This window comes from Pleurodeles waltl, chromosome 8 (assembly GCF_031143425.1).
Source record: "Pleurodeles waltl isolate 20211129_DDA chromosome 8, aPleWal1.hap1.20221129, whole genome shotgun sequence".
Classification (NCBI taxonomy): domain Eukaryota; kingdom Metazoa; phylum Chordata; class Amphibia; order Caudata; family Salamandridae; genus Pleurodeles; species Pleurodeles waltl.
Window position 1 is genome coordinate 144683699 of NC_090447.1, and position 13249 is coordinate 144696947.

The 13249-nt window shown below is 46.9% G+C and overlaps 1 protein-coding gene across 1 annotated transcript in view; it reads right to left on the minus strand.

The window, feature by feature from the left end:
- The window catches only part of PRCP (prolylcarboxypeptidase), a 129849-nt gene extending 123495 nt beyond the window's left edge, over nt 1-6354 (minus strand). Inside the window, exon 1 of the mRNA XM_069203940.1 lies at nt 6131-6354. Within this exon, the coding sequence (XP_069060041.1) occupies nt 6131-6304 (174 nt within the window). The 5' untranslated portion in view covers nt 6305-6354. The remainder of the gene's footprint in view (nt 1-6130) is intronic.
- Nucleotides 6355-13249: the final 6895 nt, after the last annotated feature.

Sequence of the window (13249 nt, forward strand, 5' to 3'; positions counted from 1 at the left end):
ACCTGGAGACACCGCACGTTACACTGCCCCACTTCACACCGCACCCCTGCTCTCACTGATGCTGCAGGTGGCCATCACTGAGCCGCTGCCCGCACCGTGACCTGTGGGCACCGCACGTCACATTGTCACAATTTGCACCGCAGCCCCGATACCATCCACGCCAGCACTCCTGGCTTCGTCATCAACCCGGAGTTCTATCTGCAACACCTGTGACTTCAAGGGCCTGACGCCTTTTGCAAGACCTCTAGAATTAACACCTACAGACGCCTGCCGACGCCAGTGACGCCACACTCCAGGTCACATCGCAAGGATCGCAATGCCCTACATTTCCAAGGTCCTGTTCGCGGGTCTTCCCGACACCGTAGTTGGCCCGCGACACTGCATTCGGAGTAGACATAGAAAAATACCTTGTGCATGTGTGGAATACAAGGTTTGGACTGTCACACATTTAACGATCTTCGATAAAGTGAGTTCAAATGATCAGTCCCGCTAGGTGACCGTCCACTGTTGTCATATATTCTGTGCGTGGACACATTAAAAGAGCGTTCTACTTGATCAAAAGATGTGTAAATGTTTTGGATCATGCATATGTAGAGAAAGATCTGAGTGAATTTGGTTAGAAATATATTGATGGGGGTGCTAAAACCTACAAATGTTTTAAAGCCCCTACCCACAGAACTTACGCGTGCATGTACTTGCAAAACCTGTGCTACCAAAGGATGTCGATATGCTGTTCTCAAATGTTCAACATTCTGCAAGTGTACCACAAGCGACTGCCAAAACAAATAACTAAAGTGAACTATGAAAATGTGTCTAAAACAGGAGTGATAATCATAATTTTTTCATATTCAGATCATAAACATTGTTTGGTGTATACATAAAAAGATTAAAACCACTACCATTTGTTTCATTTTTATATGTGTCTCGTCTTCCTCTATTTTTGGAAAATGGCGGGAGGGTTGATCTGAGAAGTTATTTTCTGTCTCCATAAGACTACTTGACCCCCAAAACCTATGTTTTGACACCAAAATGAAGTATTTAGGTCTCATGGTTCCTGAAATATTACATCATCACTGCAACACGCCCTCCATTTTTAAAAATGTTGCAGAGAAACATTTCAGCCTGGATCAGCATGTCTAACCGAGCTAAATTACTTTTCTAATGATCAAAAACACAAATCAGAAATTAAAATCTCTGGACAACCATTTTTTAACATAGGTATATCAGGGAGCCAGGATTAAAACTGTTAGTGTATGCAGATCTACCACTCTCATCAATGCGGGGAGGCTGAAGTGCTTTACTGCAAGTGATGTATTTGATCTTTTGTGGCACCCCTCCTTTCGGAAAAAAAGGTCCATCTTCTTGAGTGCATGTTGTACTTGACTTTACACCAAAGGTCTGCACTGTGTGAGTCTACTGCATTACTAGTGGTAGTATGTTTCACTACCCCACCTGTACGCACCAGGTCTCACTACTATTCAAACACTATAGTTATCAATCAGGATTTGTAAAGCGCAGCTAATCACCTGCCAGGGTATCCAGATGCTTGCAGGTCCCGGAGGCTTATTCTAACTGCAGCTCTTGAGGGCCCTTCGGACACAGAAGGTACTCAAAAAACAGGGGAAAAGGCAAGGAGAAAGAAGTGAAAATGAGGGAAAGGCAAGGAGGAGGCACTCGATACAACGGGGGAAAAGCAAAGTGAAAAACTTAAAAGCATTTTTAAAAAAATAGATTTATGCCTAGCAAAAGGTTTAATTTGCCAGGTCGAAATTGCAGTTTAATACCGCACACATAGACTGCAATGGCAGGTCTGGAACATGTTTTAAAGGGCTACTTGGGTGGGCGGCACAAACAGTGCTTCAGGCCCACTAGTAGTATTTAATTTACAGGCCCTGGGCAAGGGTAGTACCACCTTACTAGGAACTTACAAGTAAATTAAATATGCCAATTAGGTGTAAGCCAATGTTGCCTTGTTTCAGGGAAGGCGGAAAGCACTGCAGCACTGGTTAGCTGTGGTAAAGCGTGCACAGTCCTACGACCAGCAAAAACCGGAGGTCTGAAGGCAAAAAGTTAGGGGAAAACCGCGCCACGGATACCAGGTCTAACAGTTGTTAAATTATAACATGCATACACTGCAAAAGGACTACTTTTGGTACAATTATGCAACCAAAATTAAAAAGGGGGAAAAGAAGGCGCATGCACGAGGGCGATGTGTTGCAAGACCTGGCCTGAAGAAACAGAAAATAACTCGTGAGCTTGACTTGCCTCAGATCACATGATGATACGCACTTCTTCATTAATATCAGACAAAGAAATGTACAGCTTCAGCAGAAAGGAGCTAACTCGTGCGTGCCACGGAAAGAAACAAATCAGCAACATTCAACTAAAGGCAAAAGAAAGAGGATGTTTGAGGCAAATGTGCAAATCTGCAAATCGCTGACAAAGGCGTCCCCTGAGAGGAAGTTACAGAGACACTGTCTCAAGGCCTAGGAAGCCACATCAGGCCCAACTGACAGGGATCCATCCCCTTTTCCATCACAGACAAACGAGTTTCCTTGGCTTTACAAAATATGAAGAAAAAAAAAACCTTTACTGGAAAACCTACATTTCGTGCATCAGCAGGAAGAATTGTAAATAAAAACTGTTCACAGAGTAAAACTGCGCATGCGTGCCCGCGCGCTCACTTGGCGTGAAAGGGGCGCAGCGCTAAGTAGCGCAGCAGGTGCAGTGGCACCGGGGCATGGAGGAGACGGGGGCCCAACGTTCTCTTCGCCTGCTGCAGTTTAGTTAATAGTTTTCCATCTAAGAATATTTTTTGCGAAAGCCTCCCTGAGGCTTTGCCTCTTGCTCAAAGAGTTGGCGAAAAAGTCACTGTCAAGGCAGCGGCAAACACTGTACTGAGAAGCTGTATAAAGGAGCCTCCATCTCTAGGAAGTCGATAGAGGAAGAGAAAAGGAGCAGAAAGAAAAGAGAAGAACGGTACAAGAAGAAGGAATCAAACAAGAACAGAGTGGGGGAAGGTGATGAGAGGGAGAAAAGCGAAAGCGAGACATCGATGTGAAAGAAAATGGGAGGAAGAGAATACACAGACAGGAACAATAAAGGGAGGATGGTATGTTACTGATAGAAGTGTCAGAAATGAACTCTCTTTCACATCCTTCAAAAACGTCCTGAAAAAACATTTCCTATTACATAACTGATGGCCATCGTCTATGACTACAGGGCATTCCCTCAGTATGAGTAACAGATCCCACCACGATTACATGCATGTGCTCTAAACCGTTCTAGTGGCTAGATGCAAGGAAGGAGTCAATTATAAAGCTGTGAATGTAGTTTACTTTCTATCTCGCAGCCTTAAGCTGTATCCACTTGCAGAAAATCCATATGCTCGTACTTTTCTATATTTGTTTAATCATTGTATATAGTACATCACACACGGAGCAACCCACTGTAATGGACTCATCTTGCTTCAACAAAGTCCAACCTTACTGATGCACTAGATCACTATTCTCTAGGATCATCCCTTCCTTCAGTAACATCTCAAACTTGGAGAAGCTTAACTAGTACAAAAGGACAAGATCTGGAACTCGATTCCTGCAATAGGAGTTTTGACAACCACCTCAAATCCAGATAGCCTCAAACAATCTGGTTATTTCCAGTGACATACAGTTACACACCACTGCAAAAGAAAATGGTGAGTAAGCTCTTGCACAACTGGGTTTCCACTTACACCTTTCAGCAACATCTCTAGCATAAGGAAGATACGAGCTTGTTGCACCATGAGTGAGACACCTCTGGTTCTACACACCACACTCAATGCTCTCCATGGGGGCCATAATATAAACCCAGGCACTGCCACCAATGCTTTCTAAAAGGGCCTTCCAGGAACCTAATAACTACTGAAGCACCTCAGTGCGACAAGGGATATGAAACCCTATATAAAGCACTGCTTGTACACATACAAACAAGCTTGACCCTGTTCATGGTATGTTGCAATTCTACACGGAGCCCCAAAAAATGTCTTGGCCAACATGTTTTTTCACATTCAGTTGGAAATATGTCTAAGATGAAGCAAGGATCCAGACCATCTATTCCAATCATGCCACTACCGAGAAAGAACAGTGCTCTTTGCTTGCTTTCTTATTTGAAAGAACTCGGAGCACTGCTCTTCTGTAGGCAGTGCATATGAGATAGTATGAAGATCACTAAACAATAGGTACAGGAAGGAGGGTCCACTTTCTGCCGCAAGAAGAAAGAGAGAGGGCAGAAGTGCAATTAAATTATACTCGCATTACAGGGCAGCAAAGGAAGGAGTGTGCCACGAAATATTTTTGGAATTAAGAATACACTAGCATGCAACAGCAAGACTCTGCACTGTTTTTAGCTCCATGCTGCTGATGAAGGCCAGACAACTAATCATGAAGTGTGCCGAGAACCTGCGAATGCGAGATTAAAGGAACTGAATACTTTCTAATCTAAAAATGGACTCTGGTGCAGCAGGTGAGTGCGTGACAGCATGGAGCTTGTGTCCATGGTGCTTCCCGTGCCCGATCACTTGTTCTCTGCCTCAGTCTATCAACCAGGTGACTACGTGGGGACTGATTATTTTGAGGCTGGGATGTGGTCTTGTCTCTTCCATCCAAGCACATATCCATTCATCCTTCCATACTTCCACCCACCCTCTGACATTCACCATTCACCTTTTCATTCTATCATCCATCATTCAGTCTTTCTTCAATCTGGCTCTCTATTGGCCATTCCATCTATCTCTCTGCTCACACTTCCATCACCTATGCATGCACCCACCCATCCATCTATCCACCCATCACTTGACCTACCCATCCATCAATAAAGCCTTTTGTCTATCAATCATTTTGACCATCAATTCACCCAGACTCTCAGATTTCCATTTACTCTGCCAGCCTTTCACCCACACATCCGTCCTCTCAGATTTTCATTTACTCTGAGATCCTTCACCCGACTCATCCGCCCATAACATCGGATTTCCATTTACACTTCCATCCCGTCACCCACCCTCCCATCCATCCTTTCATTCATTCTCCCAGATTCCCATTTACTCTGCTGTCTTTTCCTCCACCCACCCACTCCTCTATACTTCTTTCCCTTTTCTACCAACCCATCTTTCTTTCTTTTAGTGTTAATTATGAGCTTTTTTCTGCCAATTTGCAAATAATAGAGGCCCATGAAGAATGTCACACCCGCTACAGCTGCCAAAGTAGGGGTTCACGGCGCTCCCAACTTTCATTATTATCCTTAAAAGCAACAGTCCTCCATATGCCGCCATCCATTTTAGGAAACCTGCGTCAACATCTATAAATATTTTTCTCCATTCAATTCATTGGGATCTCGTTGTTAAATACCTGACGTCACCTACATCCAGAGCCACCAATTTGACAGGTATGATGATGATGGGTCGAGAGAAGAGAAGCTTTCGTTTTGGATAGATATGATATTTGAGAATGCAGAGAATCATGATTAATACTCAGCCGGGGCAGTGCAGGACTGGGAATAAAACATTTTACGACTAACTTTACCTTACATTCAGCCTTCGTCACGTTGACAACTTTTCATACATACTGCTGTCCCTTACCGGCTAAGGGACATACGGATTCCCCGAAGTCTGACATATCGTATTCGGCACTCATTTAAGTGATTATTATCCTGCTGACTTTTCCTAATGTTCCCTGCAACTGCTATATCACATCACTTGAGCATCTCTTCCGCTTCAGTTCGGCTGTCTCCAACTGAGATTTATACAGTACGGTATAAATCTCTGCCAGGTGGAAAGCATGCTAAAATGGACTGATAGTCGGGCTGTCGTGCCTGTCCCTTCCAGTCTCGTGGACCAGCTCCTACACCTACTCTCAGGCACAGATACCCAGTGAGCCCAGATGTTTGACCTGTGGTGAAGACATACTATCAATCGTATACTACATTGATCATTTACATTCAACCCACCTAATAAAACAAATTTTTTAAAAAAAAAACCCTATTACTGTTTCTCAGAGTAAAAATCAAATCTTTTCAAAATTCGCACTTACAACTGAACGGTACCATTTTCAGATTTACTGATGCGTGACACCGTTAAGGCGCTCTAGACCCCTCCTACCTTCTGCGTGTAGTAGAGGGTCTTGTAGTCACTGGCGGTCAGGGTCCCACGCACGGTGCTGGAGGGGCTCCAGCCGATGGAGGCGGGCTTGAAGGCGGGCGCCGCGCCGGGCAGCAGCAGCAGTGCCAGCACCCGGAGGAGGGCACCCGAGCTGCCAAGCTCGGCAGATGCCATGGTGATTGTCCCGCTTACTTCCGGAATCCACTTCGAGAACCCGGCGAGAGTGGGCGGGGCTAATGCGGAAAGGGGCGGAGTCGTCAGGAAAGGGCGGGCCTTCAGCGGCGGGGTGTTACTACTTCAGTGACATCTGATGTAGAGCTGGCATTGCCAAGGGAGGTGCCTGTGCCCCGCCAGCCCTCTCAGGTACGGAGTAATTATAGGTGCAGTTTTAAATGCAGAGGGGTTATTCCAGCCTGGGTTGGCGCCAAAGAGAATACTTCCTCCTCTGTCCTGCAGTGGCCATTTTGAAAGGAAATAGTTTGTATCACAATAGGAGGTCCCCTAGGAACAAGAGCCACTCTTGTTTTATAGAGCGCTATAAAAATAAATGTAACACCTATTACTATTATTTGAAAAAAATAATGGCTGTAAATTGTGTTATTTTATGAAATATTTGTTTATACAGTGTGAGGCATTTCCTTGTTGTTGTGGTCTTGAAGGATTCAGTTCTTACTTAGTGAGCAGTATCTCAAGTGAGTACTATCGATTACAATTGGTGTTTTAGGGCTGCATAACACTGGTACACTGTGAGCCAAATGACTCTTTCTGCACTTCACTCTTTCCAGGTACAAGTGAGGATGTGACCACCGGTTTTCTGGGGCAACAGGGCACTAGGGGGTTACTGGGCTCCAGTTGCATCTGTTCATTCTTGGTGCCACATTGCTACTGGACCCCAAACGGGATAACCAAGTACTCTTCTTCAGCACTTGACTATCTTAAGCTAGCGAGACAGAGTCAGTCCAAGCCTTACTCAAAGAGGTTAGGTGCATTAGACATTCAAAATACAGTTTACACCGTCATACCAGTTAATAAGACCAAGATTGTGTCAGTGCTTTATACAAGAAAAGTACTTTACCACACAAGGAAAATACAGTATAAATCAAACCAAGATACAATGAAACCACAAGTCTCTACAACATTCTGGGCCTGAGTTCTGACCCCAAAAAATGCTATACCACCTAGACACTAAGCACTATAAGAAAATAGTTAGCATTGCATTATACAGACCATGTTGCATAGGGTTACTCTTCAAAACTAGAGCAATGGTACCAGTCGCGGCTCGCAGGAGGGAAAAGGGGTGGGGTAGCACGGCACATGGTGGGGAGGGTGGGGGGAATAAAAAATAAATAAAAATGAAGTGTAGTTTTTTTCCGCGACGCGCAGTTCCATCCGCTCCTCTCCAGTCGCTCCAGGCTGCAGGCACAGTCTCCCAGCCTGCTCTGTGGCCAACCCTGATGCTGCTCAAAGCAGCGGCAGGATTGGCTGGGAGCGCCCAGCCAGGGAGCTCCCAGGCAGACTGGGAGCCTGTGCAGGCTCCTTCCAGCCCGGCAACACAGTGCCGGGTTGGAGAGACCCTACTGCGCATGTATGTTTGCTGGCAGGCCAAACATATATGCGCAGTGAGGGGGAGTGCTGTGCACTCCCCCTCTGTCCACGTTATTCCAGTGGCCCCACCCATTTTTATAGAAACATCATAATAAACTGAGTTTATTATGTTTCTAAAAAGGTTTTGCAGCTCCTGCTGCTGGTGGTGGGGGGGGACACTCCTCCACCCAAGCGGAGGAGCCGCCCCTGAATGGTACCAATACTTGTATTGCAGTGCTTTGGTTTCAGCAGTTGTAAGGAAATGCCTCCTTGGCATGATTACCCCCTGACCTTTTGCCTTTGCTGATGCTATGTATTGATTTGAAAGTGTGCTGAGGCCTGCTAACCAGGCCCCAGCACCAGTGTTCTTTCCCTAACCTGTACTTTTGTTTTCACAATTGGCACACCCTGGCATCCAGGTAAGATCCTTGTAACTGGTACCCCTGGTACCAAGGGCCCTGACGCCAGGGAAGGTCTCCAAGGGCTGCAGCATATCTTATGCCACCCTGGGGACCCCTCACTCAGCACAGACACACTGCTTGCCAGCTTGTGTGTGCTGGTGAGGACAAAACGAGTAAGTCGACATGGCACTCCCCTCAGGGTGCCATGCCAACCTCACACTGCCTATGCAGTATAGATAAGTCACCCCTCTAGCAGGCCTTACAGCCCTAAGGCAGGGTGCACTATACCATAGGTGAGGGCACCAGTGCATGAGCACTGTGCCCCTACAGTGTCTAAGGAAAACCTTAGACATTGTAAGTGCAGGGTAGCCATAAGAGTATATGGTCTGGGAGTCTGTCAAACACGAACTCCACAGCACCATAATGGCTACACTGAAAACTGGGAAGTTTGGTATCAAACTTCTCAGCACAATAAATGCACACTGATGCCAGTGTACATTTTATTGTAAAATACACCCCAGAGGGCACCTTAGAGGTGCCCCCTGAAACCTTAACCAACTACCCGTGTAGACTGACTGGTTTTAGCAGCCTGCCACACTCGAGACATGTTGCTGGCCACATGGGGAGAGTGCCTTTGTCACTCTGTGGCTAGTAACAAAGCCTGCACTGGGTGGAGATGCTATCACCTCCCCCAGGCAGGAGCTGTAACACCTGGCGGTGAGCCTCAAAGGCTCACCCCCTTTGTTCCAGCACCACAGGGCATTCCAGCTAGTGGAGTTGCCCGCCCCCTCCGGCCACGGCCCCACTTTTGGCGGCAAGGCCGGAGGAAATAATGAGAATAACAAGGAGGAGTCACTGGCCAGTCAGGACAGCCCCTAAGGTGTCCTGAGCTGAGGTGACTCTAACTTTTAGAAATCCTCCATCTTGCAGAAGGAGGATTCCCCCAAAGGGATAGGAATGTGACCCCCTCCCCTTGGGAGGAGGCACAAAGAGGGTGTACCCACCCTCAGGGCTAATAGCCATTGGCTACTAACCCCCCAGACCTAAACACGCCCTTAAATTTAGTATTTAAGGGCTCCCCTGAACCTAGGAACGCAGATTCCTGCAACCTAAGAAGAAGAGGACTGCTGAGCTGAAAAACCCTGCAGAGGAGACAGAGACACCAACTGCTTTGGCCCCAGCTCTACCGGCCTGTCTCCCCCCTTCGGAAGAAAACTGCTCCAGCAATGCTTTCCCCAGGACCAGCGACCTCTGAATCCTCAGAGGACTGCCCTGCTCTAAAAGGACCAAGAAACTCCCGAGAACAGCGGCCCTGTTCACCCAAGACTGCAACTTTGTTTCCAAAGGAGCAACTTTAAAACGACTGCGTTTCCCGCCAGAAGCGTGAGACTTGCAACTCTGCACCCGACGCCCCCGGCTCGACTTGTGGAGAAACAACACTTCAGGGAGGACTCCCCGGCGACTCTGAGACTGTGAGTAACCAAAGTTGTCCCCCCTGAGCCACCACAGCGACGCCTGCAGAGGGAATCCCGAGGCTCCCCCAGACCGCGACTGCCTGACTCTCAGATCCCGACGCCTGGAAAAGACCCTGCACCCGCAGCCCCCAGGACCTGAAGGATCGGAACTCCAGTGCAGGAGTGACCCCAGGAGGCCCTCTCCCTTGCCCAGGTGGTGGCTACCCCGAGGAGCCCCCCCCCTTGCCTGCCTGCATCGCTGAAGAGACCCCTTGGTCTCCCATTGATTCCAATTGAAAACCCGACGTGTGTTTGCACACTGCACCCGGCCGCCCCGTGCTGCTGAGGGTGTACTTTCTGTGCTAACTTGTGTCCCCCCCGGTGCCCTACAAAACCCCCCTGGTCTGCCCTCCGAAGACGCGGGTACTTACCTGCTGGCAGACTGGAACCGGGGCACCCCCTTCTCCATTGAAGCCTATGCGTTTTGGGCACCACTTTGAACTCTGCACCTGACCGGCCCTGAGCTGCTGGTGTGGTAACTTTGGGGTTGCTCTGAACCCCCAACGGTGGGCTACCTTGGACCCAAACTTGAACCCCGTAGGTGGTTTACTTACCTGCAAGAACTAACAATTACTTACCTCCCCTAGGAACTGTGAAAATTGCACTAGGTGCCAGATGTACCAAAGGATTTTACCCATTCTGTGTCTATGGGAAAAAGCTTTCGTACATATGGCCCTAAGTGTCTAGTTTTAAAATAGCTATATGTGTTTTATTTGAAAAGGATATATGCTATTGTGATTATTCAAAGTTCCTAAAGTACTTACCTGCAATACCTTTCATGCAAAGTATTACATGTAGAATTTGAACCTGTGGTTCTTAAAATAAACTAAGAAAATATATTTTTCTATACAAAAACCTATTGGCCTGGAATTGTCTCTGAGTGTGTGTTCCTCATTTATTGCCTGTGTGTATGTACAACAAATGCTTAACACTACTCCTTTGATAAGCCTACTGCTCGACCACACTACCATAAAATAGAGCATTAGTATTATCTCTTTTTGCCACTATCTTACCTCTAAGGGGAACCCCTGGACTCTGTGCATACTATTCCTTACTTTGAAATTGTGCATACAGAGCCAACTTCCCACAGCAGTTGCTAATGTTTCTGGTCCATCTACTTTCCCACCACCCGAAGCAACGGACATGCCCACCCTTCTTTGGCGAAGGCGCCGCTCTGGTGATGTCAAGTTCTGGACAGGAGTGCATATTGCTTGGCACAGTTACTGGATCTCCATTAGTCCATGTTGCGTGCGCTAACGCGGCCTGTATGTATATCGCTGTACCCTGAAAGCAATGAGCCCACACAAGTTACTTTCACTTTCTGGCCACGAGGTCCGGACCTCGGGCCTTTTATTACATTCCCTTGCCCATGTCGCGGTCATTACCATCATGTCCAGACGGGGCGAGGTGCAACATACATTTTCCCTCTTTTAGCATAATGGGGGTTATTACAACTTTGGAGGAGGTGTTAATCCGTCCCAAAAGTGACGGTAAAGTGACGGATATACCACCAGCCGTATTACGAGTCCATAGGATATAATGGACTCGTAATACAGCTGGTGGTATATCCGTCACTTTACCGTCACTTTTGGGACGGATTAACACCTCCTCCAAAGTTGTAATAACCCCCTAATAGTGGGATGACCTATCCTAACATAACATTCCTCTTTTCCCCAAAAAACAAAAGGTAATGCAACCCCCCAAAATGAAAATGTATTCAACCCTACTCCGGACCCAAAACAAAAATATACATCTTGTACACAGAAATGACTTCCCGTAGGCCAAATCATCATCATCATCGTATGAAAACTATTGAATGCACAAATGCTGACATCGATTAACAATGACAACAATAAGGACATGCTCAGCTTAGTGTGAAATCCTTTAACTTTGTAGATGTCACTGGCCGAGGTCACAAATCATATCTCTCTACGCCTTGTGTATGCAACCCTTTTTAATCTCTTGTAGGCTCCCTCCCTCCACGGCCAGGCGCCTCTCTCTGACCATTCCCCGATGATTCCGGTGAAACTCTCAGCTGGTGCTGGCCACCCAATCCCCCAAGTGATGAAGGGAACGACGACACAGAGGCCTAATCATGCAGATCACTCACGCTGTCCTTGTTATTGTCACACTGATTCATATTCCGTATTCTGTCAGTGTTCCCTGGCTCGGGGTCAGGCTGCTGGTATGATCTGAAGAACAAGATGTTCATTGTTTGTTTCACCATCCTTCCGGGCAGCGACCATGGTTCTTTTCACAGCACTCACTCTCCACTGTTCCTTCTCAAATGGTAACATGAACTTGCTCACCGCACGTCTGTTGTTTACAAGAACCAAATGACCAATTTTGACATCACGTCGCTTTGCCCGTCTCCTTCTTGAAATGCAATCATTTTGTGCACCGTGCTGAAGCAACATGAAGCGTTCTGCCTCACCATTCACTTGCTGCCAGCGAGGACTGATTTTGCAAAGATTAACCCCGCTGGAAGTCAAATACTCAGCAAACTCTTGGCTAGAAAAAGGGCGACCATTGTCTGTCCGGAGTTCATTCAACAGTCCATGAGTGGCCATCACTTTCTCCAAACGAGGAATGGTCTGAGCAGCTGTTTCTGAGTCCAGAATCTCCACTTCAGGGTACTTTGAAAAATCTTCTATCACCGTCAGCATTTGGCGACCATCCGGTAGGCACCCAAAATCAGCCCTTGCCCTGTACCAGATGGCAGAGGGAATGGACTTTGTAGTAAGGAGTGCAGGTGGTTTAGCAGGACCAGCAGCTTGACATATAGAACATTGCTTCACTTTGCAATTGACTTGGTCATCCAAATCAGGGAACCCACACTTTGCACCGGAATCTGGATTTTGTTTTCACAACTCCTTGGTGAGCAAAGTCGGTAAGATCCACCACCTGTTCTTGTAACAACACTGAATTACCAATCAGGAACCCCTCAAGAGACACACTTCCTGGGAAATGGAAAGTTCTTGCCTGACATTGTGTAACAATGATAATGTGTAACAAGCTTCATTTGTACGGCTGGACATGTGCGTGAATATGCACCATTTTCCTGAGGCAATGGCTGAGATTGCTATCTGAAGACAATCATCGAACTTGGTTGCTGTAATTATGTCATCCAAGGAGATGGGCAGAGGCCTTGACCGCACCACCAACAATCGCACATACTCTTCTGCAGCTTCAGCATCAGATACCTCACCAACAATTGCTGGTCTAGAGTGCGGGGACAAGTAGTCAGCTGGATTCTGAGACACAGGTTGACTCACCACTGAGAAGTGGTAGTCTTGAAGCTGGAGGATCCACCTCTCGATCCTGGGAGGTGGTTTTGACGATAAGCCATTGAATAAGGGCTTGAGGGGCTTATGATCTGTGTGAACTGTGAACGGTTGGCCATAAAGACATAAATAGAAATGGCAACAACCTCAATGTACTTCAGTGGCCTCTTTTTCAATGTTAGAGTATTGCTGCTCTGTCTTCATTAAAGCACGACTAGCATACGCCACAGGAGCCCACTCACCATCATCTTGTTTTTGAGACAGAACCTCCCCTAGGCCAGTGGGGCTGAAGTACACCGACAGCGCTGATTCGTTGTCACAGTCAAAATAAACTAA